This window comes from Neofelis nebulosa, chromosome 4, assembly GCF_028018385.1.
Source record: "Neofelis nebulosa isolate mNeoNeb1 chromosome 4, mNeoNeb1.pri, whole genome shotgun sequence".
In the NCBI taxonomy this organism is placed as follows: Eukaryota; Metazoa; Chordata; class Mammalia; order Carnivora; family Felidae; genus Neofelis; species Neofelis nebulosa.
This window is the reverse complement of record NC_080785.1, coordinates 154210447-154231757: the sequence shown is the minus strand read 5'-3', so window position 1 is coordinate 154231757 and position 21311 is coordinate 154210447. Positions and strand designations below refer to the sequence as shown.

The 21311-nt window shown below is 47.4% G+C and overlaps 1 protein-coding gene across 4 annotated transcripts; it reads left to right on the top strand.

Moving 5' to 3' along the window:
- Positions 1-1351: 1351 nt before the first annotated feature.
- LOC131510270 (C-C chemokine receptor type 3-like) lies at positions 1352-19388 on the top strand. 4 transcript variants are annotated; one of them, XM_058727216.1, is made up of 5 exons: positions 1353-3298; positions 3614-3796; positions 4418-4508; positions 8824-8864; positions 17901-19388. In XM_058727216.1, exons 4-5 carry the CDS (start codon positions 8828-8830, stop codon positions 18989-18991), a joined length of 1128 nt encoding a protein of 375 aa, XP_058583199.1. In that variant the 5' UTR covers positions 1353-3298; positions 3614-3796; positions 4418-4508; positions 8824-8827; the 3' UTR covers positions 18992-19388. The 4 variants fall into 4 exon arrangements, with proteins under 4 accessions (XP_058583201.1, XP_058583199.1, XP_058583198.1 ...); XM_058727215.1 differs by lacking the exon at positions 3614-3796; XM_058727217.1 differs by lacking the exon at positions 1353-3298 and having other exon boundaries at positions 3310-3796.
- Positions 19389-21311: the final 1923 nt, after the last annotated feature.

Here is a 21311-nt window from a genome sequence, read left to right as displayed (position 1 = left end):
TGGATAGTGCAGGAGAAAAGAGGAACTCAGTGGATCGTCTACACTCGGGGGTGGAGAGCAGCCCTGCCCTTCACCCTCTCTGTGGCTTTTGCCAAGTCCCTCGTGGACTCTCCATTTTGTCGTCTGCGATGTGAGCATCCCTGCTGACCTCGCGGGCTACGCGATAGATAGATGATAGAATGGGCCAGAAAGCAGTTTGCAACTGCAGTCATCAGACCGGCATCTCCCAGAGTTCTAAGGAATCCTGGTCTTAAAGAATGTTAACAGGTGCTATTTGAAAGAACACATTTCTTTTTTCTACATTAAAAATAGGATTGGGAGGGGCGCCCGGGTGGTTCAGTCAGTTAAGCGTTTGACTTCGGCTAAGGTCATGAACTCATAGTTCGTGAGTTCGAGCTCCACGTAGGGCTCTGGGCAGACAGCTCAGAGCCTGGAGCCCGCTGCAGATTCTGTCTTCCTCTCTCTCTGCCCCTCCCCTGCTTATGCTCTGTCTCTCTCTCTCTCTCTCTCTCTCTCTCAAAAATAAATAAACATTAAAAAAACTAAAAAAAAGGAAGAAGAATCATAGATGGTTGTGTTTACCCTCACATAAATCAGCCCCCATCGTAAGCTTCTCTAAAGCTTAATCTCTCAATTGGTAGGAAGACGTTGCCCTGACCAGAGCACCCAGGAAGGGCTCCCATGGTTCATTGCTTGCACGTGGAGAACGCTCTGGGGTCCCTCCCGGGAAGATCCAAGCCTCTGCTGAGTTCCACATTCCCCGTCAACGTACCCCGAGGTGATTCCGGAACCATCACCTTTTTAGGCCTCTCCGTGTTGACTTTCCTCTATCGCCATTGCCAACGGCTGGCGTGTTCCACAAGGTAAAGAAATTCTTCGGTTGCTGAAATCACTCCGGGAGAATTCTAAGTCCCCAGCGAGGGGGTGGAGACTGAGCTCAGGGGCGGGTGGCCACTTATCAGACAGAAGCCCCAGCCCCGTCCCTGCCGGCCACCCTCCTTCTCATGAAGGACACTCAGTGTCCACACCAGGCTTCCACCCTCCCCGCTGCTGGAGGTGCGGTGACTTTTGAACTTGGGGAGTTTGGAAAGGATAGCGGGGAAGGCTTGGCTCAGCCCTGCCCTCTTCGCCAGGAAAGGGAGCTGCCCGCGGCCCTTGGGGTTGCCTTTGCCTCCGTAGATAAAGCATCCAGTTCTGTGGTTTAGTGAACGGGGTCATGTGTGGCCCCTTAATTTCTTAACATCCTCAGAACCAGAGAGGAAAGGGGACAGGTGGGGAGGGCAGGGGTGCTTTTTTCTCTTCCGATGATGCTGAGCACCAGAAAACTGAGGTCGGCCAGAAATGCCACGGAAGTTTAGAGGAGGGGCGGGCAGTTCCAAGCACCTGCTACGTTAAGACACCGTCATATTGGTGGGGCCCTGGTTGGGCCTTTCCCACAAGCAGGCGGGTTTCATGGGCCACCTCACCTGACCCTCCCATAGATGGAGGTGCTGTTCTCACCTCCGTTTGCAGATGAGGAAGCCAAGCACCGTTCCAACTGCCTGGACCCAGGAGTCCAGTCTTTCTAAGCAGAAAAGGATGTCCTCACGGGGAAGCTGGGCCTTCACTGCGGACGGGGTGCAGACCAGCAGAGAGGGGAGAGGGTGAGACTGCCCGAGGCGTGTCTGGACCAGTGAGTCCCCCGTGAGGCTTGAATGGGAGACTTGGGGCAGAAAGAGGGTCCCCAGAAACGCAGCAGGAAGCCTTGGAGTTAGGCAAGGCCTCTGGCATTTTCTAACCCAGCCTCTCACCTGTGGAGAGAGTTTTCCTTATTCTCTGGTCCCTGTGGCTATGGTCCCTGGCCCCCGGGAGCTGCCCTCACCGGGCTGAATACGAAGGCCACTCAGGCCATGCGTCCCCAGCTCCATCAGGGGGCTCCCAGGAAGGTCCCCCTTGTGGGACACGTTGCAGAGACTTCTTGTTCTCTGGGGCAGAAATCTGCCTCGTGGCAGCCTCTCCCCACCTGGGGATGCCCCACAGAGCCCAAGGGAAAGGCCGACTCTATCATAATGTAGCACAACTTCCTATCTCTTTCTTCCTACCAGACGTTTCTGGTTTCTCTAACTCTTCTCTGGCAAGGCTTCTGCTGACCCCCCTGACACTGAAGCCTGGCTACCAAGTTGGCTCAAACTCAAGCCTCCGGGATGTCCATGAGCCCTCTCGACAGACTCCTTCCTTTTTCCCCCCATCTTGTCTTTGCCATCGACAGTGTGTGTCACAGTCCCGCGTACATAAGAGATGTTTGATAGACGCTTGGCGAACTGCTCTGACGTCGTCCACGTGGCCAGTTTGTCAAAGGTCACGCCTCTAAGGCCAGCGCTCTTCCCACAAATGTTGGGTGATGCCTGCGCGGTGCCCAGCGTCACGACAGGCGCCCCGGACCCATCAGCACATAGAGCCCACACACGTGTCACGGTGGTAGCCTAGCCACAGCTTATGTTTGTTTAGCCCTGTATATCCTACAGAGTCTTTCTTCTGTATGTATCTTAGTCGATTCCATGGCAACCTGATGATTTACAGGTGAGAAGGCCGAGGTCCAGCACGATCTGCTGATGAAGGTTATGGAGCTCTTCAGTCACACGGAAAGGCACTTCTCGGGTCTTCTGGGGACGTCTAACCCTGCGCTCCACCTCGACCCATCAAGGTCTCCTCTAGAGCTCTGGGGAATAACTAGGTTATCCCGCGGTCCCCATCTTGCCTTCGCGGGAAAGTTCTGATTTAATTTAAAAACTCCCTTTGGTATTGAAGCATAATTGACATACAACGTTATATCCGTTGCAGGTGTACAGCCTAGTGATTCGAACTACATTCCCTACCTTATTTCATGCTCACCACGATAAACGTAGTTACCGTCTGTCACTCGATTTTGCTTTTTGCCCTGCCCCCTCCCCCGGGTCAAAGCAATGTTTATTCAAGAATTATCTGCCCCCCTCCAAAAAGAGAAAGAGAGAGAGAGAGAGAGAGAGAGAGGACAATGCCAAGAGAATGCAGAACCCCGAAACGGCTGCTGAACATCAGCAGTGTTCATCTCAAAGATTACTCAACTGAGGGTTTAGTATGTAATTCCAGCAGCAGAAAAGAAGAACTGTACTGAACTTGATAACTTTCTGAAAACTTGCAGAGCAGCGAGCCTGTTTAAAAGGGGAAGCCGTCTTGTGTCCTACCTTCCCAATGCCTCTGATCAGACGGCTTCTCCATTTTGTGCGTGGCAAGACCTAAGCTGTCCCCGGGTGCATAAAGGACTTTGCTAAAGTAACAGGTACCATTTGCCTTCTTTCTGTTCTCTTCCGGGCAAGAACTTACTACATTGCGATAGAAGTCGCTCGCTTAAAAGTGATTTCCGGGTAGACCGTCAGGTTTCCAGGAACAAGGAGATGGAGAGAGGGGTCCAGGCAGGGCAAGCAGTGCCTCTCCAGAGCGCTCTTGGATTGCGGAGGCAGAGGAGAGGGTGATTTAGTAGGTGGTATGGGGCCAAAGTAGGAGAGTTTGTTGTGACACATGTCCATTTTCTTCTTGCTTTCTCCCACTTTCCTTCTTTCCCCCACCCATGCTGTGATACCCTTGCCTCTCCCAGTCATCCACACTTGGCCTTTTGTACCTCATCAGTCAGCATGCCCACGGCTGGGCCCGTCGTGTGTTCTCCGTGCCTTCATAAATTCTCAACTACTGAGGACATGACCGCTCCAAGTTAGCCATTTTGCGTGTATCGATGTTGACTTCGTAAGAAACAGTCCGTGAAAACAGAACTTGCATATATGTGTGTACATACATCTACATAGTGCAGTTGTATATATACATGTGTATTTTAAGTGTTCATTGAAAATCCACCCTAAGTCAGGCTATGATGATGAATCAGTGAATCGAATGATTTGGTCTTCGTGTCTGGATCTACAAGGTTGACTGTTTGTTTTTCCTAGACCTGTCCTAGAGGATAGAGGTAGAAATCCCTCCTAATCTTTTGGGAAACCTTGGATTCATGAGGGTGGAAGTTAACAGTTGTTTGACCGGTGTTTAGAGGGAGGGTGATGGGAGTATGGGTACTTTGGTACACGGAAGTGATAGGGGTATTTGTAGCTCTTTTCAGATGGTGGTGATGATTACATTGAACCAGGTAGGCTGAGTTATTTCTCTTGGGGCAAGAATTGTATGACTCAACAAGAAAAAAGCAGACGTACCCAGCATAAAATGGGTAAAGGGCACCGCCAGATAATTCACAGAAAAGGAAATATGGATGATTACCAATTACAGTTTTAAAAAATGCTCAGTAATTAAACAAATATTAGTTACACAATAATGACATCTCTTTTGCCCATATACGTGGCCAATTTTTTTTTTCTTTTCTGTCTTCTTGGTGTTGATGGATGCTTGCTGAGACTAGAGCCATCACCTACTACTGCCCAGAATATATACATCGCTGAACACTTTCTGGAAGCAATTTGACAAAACGCATCAAGAGACTTAGAAAACAGGTAGAAATTGTGCTTTGGGAAACCTACTCTAGGGAAATAATTTTTAAAAATACAAAGATGTTTATTACAATATTATTTATAAAAGTGTAAATCTGGAACAACTTAATTGCACACCAATAAGACAATGATTAAATAGCCATGAATATCTATACAATATGTTGGTGTCTTTTCAAGTTATATTTCCTTTATTTAAAAAAATTTTTAACGTTTATTTATTTTTGAGAGAGAGAGAAAGGACAAGCAGGTGAGGGACAGAGAGAGAGAGAGAGGGAGGCAGAGGATCTGAAGCAGGCTCCACGCTGATGGCAGAGAGCCCGATGTGGGGCTCAAGCTTACGAACCACGAGACCATGATCTGAGCTGAAGTCGGACGCTTAACCGACTGAGCCACCCAGGGGCCCCTACAAATTATATTTTCTTTTTTTTTTTTTTTTTTTTTTTTAATTTTTTTTTTTTTTTCTTTTCAACGTTTTTTATTCATTTTTTGGGACAGAGAGAGACAGAGCATGAACGGGGGAGGGGCAGAGAGAGAGGGAGACACAGAATCGGAAACAGGCTCCAGGCTCCGAGCCATCAGCCCAGAGCCTGACGCGGGGCTCGAACTCACGGACCGCGAGATCGTGACCTGGCTGAAGTCGGACGCTTAACCGACTGCGCCACCCAGGCGCCCCTACAAATTATATTTTCAAATAATTACTAGCCACATGGAACAGGGTGCAAGATATAACATTTAAAATGTCAGAATACAGGGGCGCCTGGGTGGCGCAGTCGGTTAAGTGTCCGACTTCAGCCAGGTCACGATCTCGCGGTCCGTGAGTTCGAGCCCCGCGTCAGGCTCTGGGCCGATGGCTCGGAGCCTGGAGCCTGTTTCCGATTCTGTGTCTCCCTCTCTCTCTCTGCCCCTCCCCCGTTCATGCTCTGTCTCTCTCTGTCCCAAAAATAAATAAAAAATGTTGAAAAAAAAAAAATTTAAAATGTCAGAATACAGAGGGTCACCTGGGTGGCTCAGTCGGTTGAGCGGTTGACGTTGGCTCAGGTCACAATCTCGTGGTTCATGAGTTCAAGCCCTGCGACAGGCTCCGTGTGGACAGCTCACGAGCCTGGAGCCTGCCTCACATTTCGTGTCTCCCCCTCTCGCTACCCCTCCCCCACTCACACTCTGTCTCTCCTGGTCTCTCAAAATTGAAGAAATGTTAAAAAAAAATATCAGAATACAGAAACTATATAAAAGTGTGATGTGGTACCTAGAAAGGAGATCTGGGGCAGAGGTTCTTTCTCCATTTTACGTGGTTTTACCCCAACCATGCTATTTTGACTACACAGTCATGCCTTCCCTATGAAAACATATTCCTCACAATCATCTCTTTCAACTAAATGACAGATCAACCTGCAGTACAATTAAAATTCAACCACACTTGAAACACCCCATGTTGAAATATAAAGAGTCAATCTAATCTTTGGGCAAGAAAGTTGGTAAGAATATCCAAAATCACCCGGGCCCCAGAATACAGAGGGGCGCCCGGGTGGCTCGGTCGATTAAGCGTCTGACTTCGGCTCGGGTCACGATCTCGTAGTCTGTGAGTTCGAGCCCCGCATCCGGCTCTGTGCTGACGGCTCGGCGCCTGGAGCCTGCTTTGGATCCTGTCTCCTTCTCTCTCTGCCCCTCCCCTGCTTGTGCTCTCTCTCAAAAATCAATAAATGTAAAAAAAAAAAAAAAAAATTAAATTAAAAAGAATATCCCAAATCACTTGGCAGGTGGATAAAACCAAGTCACTGAAAATGAACTGACCACACTCCAGCACGGAGTGTAGCCTTTGCTCTAGTAACTAATGATAATGATCAGCAGATGGGGAAGTCCTTGTGCTGCCCTAAAATACAGCGCTGAGAGGTTCTTGTGTGTGTTTCCGAGGAGGGAGCTTCCTGGCTCACCAGGCAGCCCATTCTGTTCCCACACAACCTGGTAGTTCCCACATGTCCTTCCCCAGGTGGGCCTGAGTGTAGTCTCCTCCAATGCCATCAAGTTTCTGCGCTCTGGGAGTCTACTCCCTCTTCTGCAGGAAAAGCTATCACGTCAGTCCATCTCAAAGGGACCTAAAACATTGCCTAATCCAAGCCTTTCGTAAAAAAGATTAGAGGGACGCCTGGGGGGTTCAGTCCGTTGAGCTTCTCACTCTTGGTTTTGCTCAGGTCATGATCTCATGCTTTGTGCATTCAAGCCCACCTTGGGCTCTGTGCTGACAGTGTGGAACCTGCTTGGGATTCTCTCTCTCTCTCTCTCTGTCTCTCAATCTCTCTCAAAATAAATAAACTTAAAAAGAATCTTAAAAAAAAAAAAAGATTAGAAAACTTGGGTCCAGACCAAAGACAAATACTGGCAAAAACAAAAACAAAAACAAACAACAAACAAAGAAACAAAAACTAAAATTAATCTGACGATTTGAATCCTCTTATTTTTCATACAAAACATTCTGAGTTCTGTGAGCCAAGGCTGATGTTTCTGGACCTTTCTCACCCTAGCCTGTCCTGTACTCCAGATTGACATTAACCCTCTTAACATGGGGTACCTGCGACAGAACATCATATTTCAAATGTGTAGTCTGAACAGTGAGAGGCAGGGCGAAAATTATTCGATTCAGTCCGGAAGTGTTCAGTAAGCAGCTGTCACTTGTCAGGAGTTCTACGGGCACAGTGACCAGTCGCTAGTTCTGCACTGTCCACTCTGGTGACGACTTGCACATGCGGTGACTTCAATTTAAATTCACTAAATTTAAATAAAATGAAGGGGCACCTGGGTGGCTCAGTCGGTTAAGCCTCCGACTTCAGCTCAGGTCACGATCTCACGGTCCGTGAGTTCGAGCCCCACGTCGGGCTCTGGGCTAATGGCTCAGAGCCTGGAGCCTGCTTCCGATTCTGTGTCTCCCTCTCTCTCTGTCCCTCCCCCGTTCATGCTCTGTCTCTCTCTGTCTCAAAAATAAATAAACGTTAAAAAAAAAAATTTAAATAAAATGAAAAGGTCAGCCACATTTCGAGCGCTCAACAGCCATTGGGCGAGGGGTGCCTCGTTGGACAACACAGACCCAGAACATGTCCATCATTGCAGAAGAGTTCTGTTGGGTAGCACCACACCAGATAATTCTTTTGACTATTCCAGGTTCTCTGTAAAAAATTAAAAAAAAAAAAAAGTGAAAGGTTGGGAGGCCTGGCTTCACTGTATAGTGGGAAGCGATCCAAGTAGCTAGTTGGAGAGGTAATTGGACGAATAAATGAAGGGGCAGCTGGGTAGAGACGTCGATGGAGAATCAGGTATGTGGATTTCCTTTCTTCTGGGTGATCTATTAATACAGACTAAAATTGAGTTTGCTCTCAGGGTCGCTGTGTCACAGCGCTGACATTCTTTATTTTGCTTCTTGCCTCAGCTCGAGGAGGTTGGAGGGTATGTAACTCAGGGACAGAAAACAGGTTCATAAAATTCAGGAGAGATTTCATGTCCCCTAAGAGTAGGGGAGCTGTAAGAATCAGGGTGGCCCAGGAGCGTCTGCGTGGCTCAGTCAGTTAAGTGTCTGACTCTTGATCTCGGCTCAGGTCTTGACCTCAGGGTTCTCGAGTTCAAGCCCCGCTTTGGGCTCCGCACTGAATGTGAAGCCTACTTAAAAAAAAGAAAAGAAAAAGAAATCACTGTGGCCTGGGTCCTACCTCCAGAAATTCTGATTTAACTATTCAGGGGTACAGCCTGGCATTGGGATTGCAAAATCTCCCCAGCGTTTGCCAAGAGCAGCCAGGGCTGAGAACAATTGCCGTAGCCAACTTCTGTCTGTGGAAATCCCCTCCGGTAATGTCCCTATCAAGCAGCCACCCACCCTCTGCTTAGGTGTCTCTAGTTAAAGTTTGCTCAGTACCTCACATGTCATTTGGGATGATCCCACTCAAGCTCTTTGTTTCTTTTTTTAAAAAATTTTTGGATGTTTATTTTTTTCAAAGAGAGAGAAAGAGAGAGACAGAGACAGAGACAGAGCGTGAGCAGGGGAGGGGCAGAGAGACAGAGGGAGACACAGAACCCGAAGCAGGTTCCAGGCTCTGAGCTGTCAGCACAGAGCCGACTCGGGGCTTGAACACATGGCCTGTGAGATCATGACGTGAGCCGAAGTTGGACACTTAACCAACTGAGCCACCCGGGCGCCCCTCAAGCTCTTTCTTATGTGGTGTTTGACTTTGCCTCTTGGAACGACCTCCTGTGGTTGATGGTGAATCACATTTAGGTTCTTATCTACACACCAGTATCTCGCTCTCTTTCCTACCCAAAGTGTCTTTTCTCCTAGGTGGATGGATACCTCTGGCTCCTTCAACTCATCTTTACCAGGTAGGGTTTCTTCTCCACTGCATTCCAGTTTGGGCAGTGTTCACATTCAGTGTCTTGCCTGGGACCTAGCACAGGGCTCTGGATGTAGTCTCAGACCACTTTAAAATCCCATCACATGCTAACCTGTCATTCTAGCTGACCATAAGGTTAGCATGTGATGGGCTTTGAAAACAAAACCAAACCCAAAACTTCCTGCCTAAGATCAGCAACAGGCAGCCTTGTTTGAAACAGCAAAGCGTCTCTGTTGATAGGAGACTGGCTAAATAAACTGGTATATCCACACAGTGGATTCTCTGCAGCAGGAACAAAGAAAACCTTCCACTGCTAAGTGAAAAAAGCGAGGTGCGTGATGATGAATGTAGTGTTCTGCTTTTATGCAGCCAACAGGGTAAGATTAGAAAATATCTACCTGCTTACACTTGTGTATGGAAGCCCTGGGAAGGAAGAGCAGTTACCCACATGGTTGAGCGGGGGTGTTGGGGGGCGATTTTCTGCGTGTCTTCGGAGCCGAGGCCCGGCAGTGTTTGTTGTAGATTACCTTTTCAAGGATGTTTTGTAGAAACGGCCTCGGAAGACAGAACATCTCTCTCCAGGGCAGACAAAGAGTTTTGTTTGCTATCTGGTGAAATTCAAATAATGTTTCCCTCCTGGGCAAAGACTGGGCAGGCTTGTTGTCAGCCCCGTATGAACGATTGGAGGTTCCTGGACTCAGATTCCTCGGCTGTGAGGCAAATCTGCTGTACGTGGCCCCCGTGCGACTTGGGGGCAGAGAGAACCGTGAACTTCAAGTTCACGTGTCTGCTGTGCCACAAGCAATACATCCTGTGTCCTTTATCTAATGGGCACATGCCTTCTGCTGGTATCCTCGAGGAAGTGGCAGGCTTACTTGTTAGCCTACAGGTAGGGTAAGATCTTAGACCCTTCACAGTTCTTGACGGGGAAGAGACACATGGGGATGTGCTGTAGGATGAGACTTTTTTTTTTTTTAATTTTTTTTAACATTTACTTATTTTTGAGACAGAGAGAGACAGAGCATGAACGGGGGAGGGGCAGAGAGAGAGAGGGAGACACAGAGTCGGAAGCAGGCTCCAGGCTCTGGGCCATCAGCCCAGAGCCCGATGCGGGGCTCGAACTCACGGACCGCGAGATCGTGACCTGAGCTGAAGCCGGACGCTTAATCGACTGAGCCACCCAGGCGCCCAAGACTTTTTGTTGTGTATCTTCTCATAGTGTTAGGTTTTGAACCATATGATTGTGTCTATTACCTACTCAGTCATAAATATCATGACATTTGAAATAAAAATGTTACTCTTGTAAAAAAAAAACCAACTTTTGTCATGTAAATTTAGATTAAGTTAATGGAAGTTGTCTGCAGATTATGGGAAGTGATGATTTCTTGGCATCCCAAGGTGGGCAGAATTAAGTGCCCAGTAGAACTCTCCTGATTCCTGGTTCCATAATTTGCCAGGAATTAATCTATTTTCTATCTATCTATCTATCTATCTATCATCTGTCTCTGTCTCTATCCCCTACCTGTCACCTTTGTGAGAGATAATCTGACCTCTGATACCTCTCTGTCGGTAAGTAAATGGATTAATATAATCCGGCGTTCCCATTAGGTTATTTAATTTGGTTGAGGTCCAAACTTATTCGTAGAAATTCAAAGTCCTCATTTAGTATAACTAAAGATGTTAACGAAGGCTGAAATGTCTGGTTGAAACCATTGGATACCAATCATTTTAAGTTTTCTAGAACCTTGGGTAATGGACCACAGACCGGATATTTGTGGAGAGAGAAGCATTTCTGTTCAGATGGAAGAAATATTTGCTCTTCTGAAGTCATATTTTACTACCTTGGACAAGATCTTAGACATTTTGGAAGGGCCCAAGAACTTGAAAAACAAAGGTCAACGGGTGGAGGGGAGGAGAGTTCATATACAGTTCTAAGCGTGTATTAATATACACGCTGGGCCAGTGTTCTAGATGCTCTCGAACGTGTTAGTTCAGATAATCCTCACCTCACTCCTCAGTCCACAGAATACATTCTTTGCTTGGCTTCTGGGACACCAGCTCTCCTGGTTTGACTCCTACCTCACCGTCCACTCCTTCTGAGTCTCTTGTGCTGCGTCCTCCTTGTTCTTCTGAACTCTGATTTTTTTTTTTTTTTGAGAGAGAGCTAAAGAGACAAAGCACTTACACACCCACAAGCCAGAGTAGTGACTTTACTAAACTGATGTAAGCATTCGGCCTGTGGCCTTCTACCTGCCGTTCCTGGTTTTAAGCAAACTCCCCCTGTCAAGGATCGGCACTCTTCATCAGTAGGCATAGCAGATTTCCCCTGCAGTGAAGTTTCATTACAAAATGGATTTAAAAAAAATTTTTTTTTTAACCTTTATTTATTTTTGAGACAGAGAGAGACAGAGCATGAACAGGGGAGGGGCAGAGAGAGAGGGACACACAGAATGGGAAGCAGGCTCCAGGCTCCCAGCCGTCAGCCCAGAGCCCGACGTGGGGCTCGAACTCATGGACCGTGAGATCGTGACCTGAGCTGAAGTCGGACGCTTAACCGACTGAGCCACCCAAGCACCTCCAAAATGGATTTTTTTCAAAAAATGTGTATTTATTTATTTTGAGACAGAGGAGCGTGCGCGGGCGTGCGTGGGGGGGGGAGGGGCAGAGGGAGAGGGAGAGAGAAGAGAATCCCCAGCCGGCTCCACGCTGCCCTTGCAGAGCCCAAGGCAGGCTCCATCTCACCTGAGCCAAAATCAAAAGCCGGATGTTTAACCAACTGAGCCACCCAGGCGCCCCTACAAAACGGGTCTTAAATTAGCCGTATCTTTTTTCACCCAGCCGACAAGAACTCGTTGGCCTTTACTTCTAAAAGCATTCAGGAGGTGCCTGGGGGGGCTCAGTCTAAAAGCATTCAGGGGGTGCCTGGGGGGGCTCAGTTCGGTTGAGCGTCTGACTTGGGCTCAGGTCATGACCTCACAGCTTGCGAGTCCGAGCCCCGCGTCGGGCTCTGTGCTGTCAGCGCAGAGCCTGCTTCGGATCTTCTGTCTCCCCACCCCCCGCCCCTTCCCTGCTTGCGCTCTCTCTCTCTCCAAAATAAATAAATCTTAAAAGCAAAAAAAGCATTCAGACAAGTCCGAGAAACATTGCAAACGATTAGCTCAGGGTATATCTCTGGCTTTGGCTGCCATAGACTGTAGCTCTAATATTGTGGAGAGTCATGACGTCCACATACAGTAGACACCCACAGTGAGGAGGTGATGCCCAAACAGAGAAAGGAGTCCGCCATCACGCCAAAGGTCCCCGTCCGGTGGGCAGAATGCTGACGGGCAGGTGAGGCTATAGAGAGCCCAGGTTTCTTTGAGTCAAGAACACTGGGGATCAAGTCCCAACTTAGCCGTTTGCTCTCTGTGTGATCGTAAATTAGGGAATTTCTCTGAGAGGGAGACACGGAATCCGAAGCAGGCTCTGGGCTCTGAGCTGTCAGCGCAGAGCCCGACGCGGGGCTCGAACCCACAGAACCGTGAGATCGTGACCTGAGCCGAAGTCGGACGCTTAACCGACTGAGCCACCCAGGTGCCCCAAAATGTTCATTTTCTTATCCCTTCAAGACCACATGTATTCAGAAAGTCTCCTGTTTTTATCTTTTTCCAGCTTAGGTACAATGGTTTAGTGGAATGCATGCAAATGGAATCAGGAATATTGAAGAATATGTGACAAATGTGATGTTTGAAGCCTGAGGAGGAGAGGGTGGTTATTCACCCATTTACAGAGAAGGAAAATAGATGGCACTTCGTGCCACATATCAGACTAAATTCGCAGTGGGTTACAGATACGTATGTATGAAATGTTGAACCGCAAAGATACTAAGATATATACAAACATTCATGACATCTGGGATGTGGATGTCCTCACTGAATGGAACCCCAATGCGATAATAGCGTGGGTTTTAGAGCAAAAGGGCACAGGATCAAGTCCCAGTTCTGCCGTGCACAGAATAGCCTCAGGCAAAACTGACCAAGCTTTGCCAAGCCTCTGTTTGCTCATCTATAAAGTGGGGATGGGAAAACCTACCTTGCAAAGTTGTGAGATCAAGCAAACGATGTGAAATGCCTGGCCTAAGGAAGGTTCAATTATCATAGACTTTTTTTTTTAATGTTTATTTATTTTTGAGAGAGAGAGAGAGAGAGAGTGGAGGAGGGGCAGAGAGAGAAATAGAGGGAGAGAGAGAAAAAGGATCCCAAGCAGGCTCCTGGCTGACAGCAGAGAGCCTGATGCAGGGCTCCAACTCACAAGCCGGGAGATCATGACCTGATCTGAAATCAAGAGTCGGCTGCTCAACCGTCTAGGCCACCCGGGTAGCCCCTAAAGAAATTTCTAAGAAAAATCTCCCTTCCCCCCAGTCTGGTGGTTGTAGGTTAACTCCACCCAAGCTCAAAGAGGAAAACCAAACATTAAGATCTTTAGAACAAAATTCAAATACTCTACCTCATGTGACTTCCACGTCAAGTTTCTTAGATCTCAGGTTGTGGTTTCAGGTGCTGATGAGTACGTGCTTCAGCTTATAATTTGCCCACGTTTTCAACCCACTTACCTTGAGAAAGCGTGTTTGCCAAATCTTCCAGCTGTCCTTGCTAGAAGAAGGCATCCGCCGTTAGTGACAGTGTAATTGATAAGGGAATTTAGACACTTCCACATCTTACAACTTTAAAGCTTCCCTGGGACGCCTGGGTGGCTCAGTCGGTTAAGCATCCGACTTCGGTTCAGGTCACGATCTTAAGGTGAGTTCGAGCCCCGCGTCGGGCTCTGCGCTGACAGCTCGGAACCCGGAGCCTGCTTCGGATTCTGTGTCTCCCTCTCTCTCTGCCCCTCCACTGTTCGTGCTCTGTCTCTCTCCCAAAAATAAATGAGCATTTAAAAAGTTTTTAAAAATTACCGTCCCCCCCCTTCTACAACTATTTTCATTATTTGCTCATTGCTTTTTATATGCATACAGTTTCACGATGTCGCGGTCTTACTACACGCAGTTTATATTCTCTTCGTTTCCCACGACCGCTTGTTGGTGATTCCAGAACTAGTTTTAGTGACTGTAGAATAACTATTGCATCAGTGGACTACGATCTGTTCAAAATCTGCTTCATGTGTCAAACCTTTCAACAGTTTCCATTTCTCTTGTTTCTTTCTGTTACGAAACGAGGCCACAATGAACATCTGTACCTTGTGATTTGATTTGTTGGATTTCTTCCCCTTGGGGTAAATTCCTCCGAGTAGAACCGCTGGCTCAAAGCCACGTGTACCTTGCTGATTCTCGTTGTTTATAACATTTCAAAAACTTACTGAACCAAGTTACATTACATCAGCAATGTCTTATTGTTCTCGGCTTGCCCCAACCTCACCAGCATTGTTAGAGTGACATCACTTACTTTTTTTTTTCTTTTTATGTTTATTTATTTTTGAGAGAGAGTGCAAGCGAGGGAGGGGCAGAGAGAAAGGGGAACAGAGGTTCCAAAGCACGGAGCTGACAGCAGAGAGCCTGATGTGGGGCTCGAACTCACAAACGGCGAGATCATGACTCGGGCTGAAGTCTGAGGCTCAACTGACTGAGCCACCCAGGTGCCCCTACTTTTTTTTTTTTTTTTTTTTGACATTCCAAACTTCAATATATTTTCTAAAGAAGAGTCTCTAATTCTAGATGAGGGGGGCAGGGGGAGGGCTCCTGTCCTTCTGACTCCAGGAATTGCGAGAGGAAGAGTCCAAGGTCACCGAAGGAAGCAGTCGCGCTCGGGGGTTCCTATCTCCCCCATCCAGGCTTTGACCAGAGTTAGAGGGTGTGAAGGGCTGTTTGATAAATTGGGGAGGGGGCCCTCGCAGAGCCTCCTCTCTGCACGTCGCTTTCTTATTCACATGGGTGGCCGGCACAGTTAAGCTGGTGGTCAGGGGGAAAAATCATTTCATCTGTACCCTCGAGTGTCCCTGGGTTTGTCCATGGCACGGACACGGAGTCAAGGAGCAGTGTGTCTGCTCAGTGCCTGTCAGTTCAGGAGAAGGTGCCAGAAGCCTGATGACGTGGCAGCCACAGAGGGCCCCCCACTCCAGCCAGGGCTGCAGAGGTCACTATGCCCAGGGATGATTGAGAATGAATGGATCGTGAGGCCATGAGCCACAAAACAGCAGGTGCCAGCAGAAAGTTCAGGGCCGGGACCAGGTGGCCCTTCCTCAGCAGACACCAGCCACGTGACTAGGACTGACAGAAGACCAGGGCACCTTCTTCCCACTCCCCCCATGCAGACCCCTCCCCCATATCTCCACTGCCATCTTCGAAAGGCCCAATGAGAGGAGATGAGAAACCAAAATTCATAAGCTGGCAACGTAAACAGGATGAGAAAAACTAAAGCCGTCCTTCAAATGAATGGGTCAGGCTAAGTTTAAACCACCCTGGACTGCAGTTTGTGAATCCTTTTTCCTGCTGCCCAGGGGAAAGCTGGTAAGATCCAAATCGTTTTCGGAGACAGAAGGAACTTCATTTGCGTTGCGTAGCTGAGGTGCCCTGTGAGCAGTTTTAGAGAACCAGCCAAGGTAGCAGGAATGCAGTTTTTGGTAAAACTTGCACCCATGCGTGCATATCTGCGTCAAGAAATGCTCATAGTGGTGAAATCTGGGGTGGTTTTTACTTTTGTGTTTTTGCTTTTCTTTACCGTTTTGCTGCCTGTTGGCTGTTACCGTATCATCCTTCCCAAAATGCAAAAAGACCTTTTTTAAAAAATGTTTCTTTCTTTCTTTATTTTGAGAGACAGAGCGCAAGCAGGGGAGGGGCAGAGGGAAAGGGAGAGAGGGAGAATCTTAAGTAGGATCCACACCCAGCGTTGAGCCGGACATGGGGCTCGATCCCACGACCCTGAGATCAGGACCTGAGCTGAAATCAAGAGTCGGATGCTCAACCCACGGAGCCACCCAGGTGCCCCCAAAAAGACATTTTTGAAAGCCTAATTCCAACCTCTTGACGATGTCAGACCTAAATATTCATTTTGCTCTGGGCGATGGAGACAGATGAAAACCATTTCAGTTTTCATATCTCTGACCCCATGTAATTAGTCGTCAAAGGACTTGGCTTCTGACTCCAGAGAACCTGCATTCTTCCCTGTGCCTTGCACCCCAGAACCCCCAAAAGATTCTACAGTCTGATCGTGGTCATGTTGAAAGTGGCACACAAATTAAAGTTACGATCGTCGAGTTGAACAAAACCCCAGTGAATTTTTTTGTTTTTAATTTGACTTGTTTTTAGATCAGCCTCAGAGAAAAGGAAAGATAATAGAGATATTAAGCAGAGGCTCCTATATTTTTGCTCTTGGGAGCAAGTGACCCTGTTTATTTTTTGCTATTTTTAGGCATTAAAGTTTACAGGCATGCTCTCTATGATTATAAATGCGTGATGGACAAAATAATGGGTATTTTTTTTCCCTCAGGGGCTGTGGATTGTGTCATTAGGGGTAAGAATGCTGAAAAGATCATACAATCAGCTGTTTTTCAGTGCCGTTTTCCACCTAAAAGCCTGAGTGTGTTACTTATCAGTGTGCTGCCCTAGGACAGAGCCATGAAAATAGATTAAGTTCTATCTAAGAGACCCTATTTCTTCCTATGTTGATATGAAACATCTTCTCATTGCCTTTCTTTTGGTTCTGCTCCCACCAAGTTTACAGCTTTTTTGATCTTACTTGATCCTGAACATGACTTCAAGTGGTATCATGGTTCTTATGTGTGGGATGAGTCAATGAGGCTCGAAGTTCAGCTCTCGCCCCCAAGTCCTACAGCTGGTGGCAGGAACGGCCAGGGATGCCTCCTGCCCGTGTCCAATCTCGCTTTGACTACCCAGGACCACCCTCCTACTCGGCAGGGACTTTATGAAGCAGGGACTCTAGGGGGTCTGCTGTTGGCATATGACTGGATTATCTCAGCATTATGAGAAGCAGGAAAAGGGAAGCAGCCTTTGTTTATTGCTTATAACCGTAATCGCTATAATAGTTGGTAATAACTACAATGGTGAAGTCTTTCAAAGTTAAACAGGTTTTTTTAATGTGTATTTATTTTATTTTATTTTTTCTTAAAAAAACTTTTTGACACTTATATATTATTGAGAGACAGAGCATGAGCAGGGGAGGGGCAGAGAGAGGGCACACAGAACCCAAAGCAGGCTCCAGGCTCTGAGCTGTCAGCACAGAGCCCGACGCGGGGTTCGAACTCATGGACCGCGAGATCGTGACCTAAGTCAAAGTCGGACGCCCAGCCAACTGAGTCACCCAGGTGCCCCAAAAGTTAAACTTAGTGATTTTTTTGTTTTTGAATCTAGTGAGGAGAAAACTGGACAATGAAACTGAAAATCTAGCCTGAACTTTTATATTTACTTGTTAGAGGAATTACGAAACTGCTTCGAGGTTGAGAGTTTCCCCATCAGCTCTGATGAATGGCGCATTGTGAAGGGGCCACAGAGAGGGGTAGTTATTTGTAATAATAACAATCACTATGATTGCAACCATTTGGTTTTGAAACAGGCAAGATGATTTCAAAAGTCGTATATAAACTGTAAAACATAAAATTCAAAATGCCTGAAAAGATATGGCAACAATAATCAGTATAATATTATTATTATCACTCTCCAGCCTGCTTTTTCCTGTTTTGTGTTTCTTCAAACGCTTGCGGAAATGAATGCCTTCTTTCTTCACCCCATTCACCACCTTTCTGTTTCTTTTCCCTTTGTGAATCGCGCTGACTTTCAAAACTTCACATCTTTCATGCCTGACGCCTCCCCGCACAGCATCCCGGACATACTTCTAAACATGCGCTAAAGATCATTGAAGTATCTAGGTTGTATCTAGGTTGTTTAATCATATGTGGTTTTGTGGGTAAATGGATAAATCAATGGGCGTGGCTTGTCAAGGGTGATCGTACCTAATTGTGGGGTTGTTTTTTGTTTTTGTTTTTGTTTGTCGTCGTCGTCGTCGTCGTTGTCGTCGTTGTTGTCTTTCTATCATAGGGACAATGGAGGCTTTGATGGCCGGAACTGAGACGGTGACAGCGGATGCGTCTGTCAGGACCACACTGTTCGACTATGAGTTCTCGTTGCCATGTGAAAAAATCAATGTCAAGGAGCTGGGGTCCCGCCTCTTGCCCCCACTGTATTCCCTGGTGTTTGTGGTTGGTCTGCTGGGCAATGCGATGGTGGTGGTGATCCTCACAAAATACAGGAGGCTCCGGATCATGACCAACATCTTCCTGCTCAACTTGGCCATTTCTGACCTGCTCTTCCTGTTCACTCTGCTGTTCTGGATTCACTACAGCAGGTGGAACGAGTGGGTGTTCGGCCACTTCATGTGTAAGCTCCTCTCCGGGCTTTATTACATGGGCTTGTACAGCGAGATTTTCTTCATCATCCTGCTGACCATAGACCGGTACCTGGCCGTCGTCCACGCTGTGTTTGCCCTGCGGACCCGGACCGTCACTTTTGGTATCATCATGAGCGTCCTCACCTGGGGCCTGGCAGGGATAGCAGCCCTCCCTGAATTTGTCTTCCATCAGTCCCAAAATGATGCTGAACAGTACATCTGTTTGCCTCTTTATCCAGGAGGCCAAGAGGATAACTGGAAGCGTTTCCATGCTCTGAGCATGAACATCCTCAGTCTGGCCCTGCCTCTGCTCATCATGGCCGTCTGCTACGCGGGAATTATTAGGACACTGCTGAGATGCCCCAATAAAACCAAGTACAAGGCCATCCGGCTCATTTTTGTCATCATGGTGGTCTTTTTCATGTTCTGGACCCCCTACAACCTGGTCCTCCTTCTCTCTGCTTTCCAAACGATCTTCTTTGAGGTCAGTTGTGAGCAGAGCAAATGGCTCGATGTGGCCATGCAGGTGACAGAGGTGATCGCCTACACGCACTGCTGCGTTAACCCCGTCATCTACGCTTTCGTCGGGGAGAGGTTCCGGGAGCACCTCAGACACTTCTTCCGCAGGCACGTGGCCACCAACCTGGGCAAATACATCCCGTTCCTTCCCAGCGAGAAATCAGACCGAGCCAGCTCTGGCTCCCCATCAACGGGGGAACAGGAGCTCTCGTTTGTCTTTTAGGCCAGATGCGGAAAATTACCTAAAGCGGAGGCGCCGGGCAGATGAAGGAAACACATTAAGTCCATCGCGTTGACCTTAACGCCAGCCCTTTGAACTTCTAGCTCGATGCCGAAACTCGTAAAGACATTAAAGTGTATACACAATGGGGTCAGCAGACTCGTGTGCCCCGGGCACTAACGGGGGTCCCTAGTTAGTCAGTTCATTTGCCGTCCACACAGAAGTTTGCTCAGTTCTCAGAAGAGTTACATCCAGTGTAATGTACCCAAGTGTTAGCTAGTCACTATATGCAGCTATGAGCAGGTAAATCATTTTATAGTTTAAACCTTAACTTTAGCCAGCTGTTGCATAAATGAAACGTATTTCACAAAGTACAATAAATCAGTCGCAATACTTTTAATGTGCCTAGCTCTCTCCTTGCTTGATGAAAAGGCTTTTCCTTCTTTTTTTTAGCTTATGTATATGTATTCTCCGGCAGCATAATGGCACATCACCTTTGTTCCGAGTATTCTTTTTTCTTTGAAGTTTATTTATTTATTTTAAGAGAGAGAAACTCCGACGCAGGCTCCTCACTGGCAGCACAGAGCCCAACGCGGGGCTCAAACTCACGAACCATGAGATCACGGCTTGAGCCAAAACCAAGAGTCAGAAACTTAACCGACTGAGTCACCCAGATAGCCTTCTTCCCTCTTTTTATTTTTTTTAAGATTTTATTTTTAAGTAATCTCCACACCTAACGCGGGATTTGCACTCACAGCCCTGAGATCCAGTCGCACGTTCTACCGACTGAGCCATCCAGGCGCCCCTCCACTCCTGCCCTGAGTATTCTTAATAGTGAATGGATTTCCTGTTTACACCGAATGACCAAATTTCCCATGAGCGACTCAACAGAAGAATTGTGATTTGATATGTTCAGTGTAGAGAATAAAGGCCCTGCTGGTAGAAACTTCTCAGAGCCCTGCAATGTGCAGACACTGTCCTCTTAAACACCAAGCTCACCGTTCGTCCAACAACTGTGCTTAAGGTGATGTGGACAGGATGCACTAACATTGCTTTCGGTTAAGTGAAGGATGAAAAAAGTGTGTGAGACAAACAATCCCTGACCTGTGAACTCTTCCATCTGGTAAGGGGTGTGAGACAGAGACAGATGACTCCACAACGAAGAGGAACACACTCAGGGCTCTGCCTGGGCCAGGGAGGGAGACACCATTTCTAGCTGGAATCTGAGGCAGAAAGACTTCACAGGGGAAGTGGCTTTTGAGCAGGTCTTTGAAAAAAGGACAGGATTTGGAAAGGGAGGGGATATGGGGGAGATAGCCGAAGCCAACAGAATGCCCAATACAAAGGTGAGGGGGGAGGGCACAAACTCACGTGGACTGTAGGGCAGGGTGGGAAGGTTGCAAGGGGCCATGGATTTCAGGCAAAGCATCTTGGGCTTTTCTGGGAAGACAAAGGGAGCTACTGAAGGGTTTAGAGCAGGGGAGAAGAACAATCCTCGTGGTGCATTAGGAAGATAAATCCAGTGATACAGGATGGAGTAAAGACCCCAGAATCATGCAGGGACGTGGGTGAGAAGACAAGGGTACGTGTGAGGCAAAGCGAGATCAATGGCTAATAAGAGAGGGGCCAGAAGAACCCAGAGAGGAATTTGGCCAAGAGGCACCATGACGGAGGAGTCAAAGCACCAGGAGCAATAGAAGACTGATTGAAAACAAGAAAGCAAAGACCAAGCAGAATGTACCATATGTCAAAAAGGAAAGAGAACGAAAGAAAGGAAGAGAGAAAGAAAGAAGGAGAGACACATGCGGATTATTTGCTGGGCTCGGGTGGGCTGCCCATCTCTTAAAGGATGGGAAAGGAAGCAGGGGTAGCCTTGGGTGTCTTTGGGAAGAAATGTGAGTGCAGAACACAAGCGTGACTTTCCTCCGAAACCGCTTGTGCCTTTTGGCTTGTGGACTGTGGAACCACATTACCAATGAAAGATAGACACAAACCTTTAGAATTATATATTTAGAAGAAGAAGAAGAAGAAGAAGAAGAAGAAGAAGAAGAAGAAGAAAAGCTAAGCTGCTCTTCAGATGTGGTATCCATTCCACCAGCCATGAGGGCATTGGGAACTTTGAAGTACCTTTGATCTCTTTTGTGGTTCAGCCAGAATGTACTATAAAGAGCAATCATGTGAAGACCTAACTACACATCACAGCGTTTCCTCTCGCATTGTGAAGTGACATCTGTCCTTAGGTAAGCACAGGTGCGGAATATAGGTGTTGGTTCATATCCCCAGACCCCTGAGAGCTTTTAGGAGCCTTATGACCTACACGGGA

What these genes read in the sequence shown, in the direction of transcription:
- LOC131510270 (XM_058727215.1), top strand. Translation starts at nt 8,828, where the DNA reads ATGGATACCTCTGGCTCCTTCAACTCATCTTTACCAG. An exon ending in CTTCAACTCATCTTTACCAG is followed by an intron (nt 8,865 to 17,900) that starts GTAGGGTTTCTT and finishes TTTCTATCATAG; the next exon opens with GGACAATGGAGGCTTTGATG.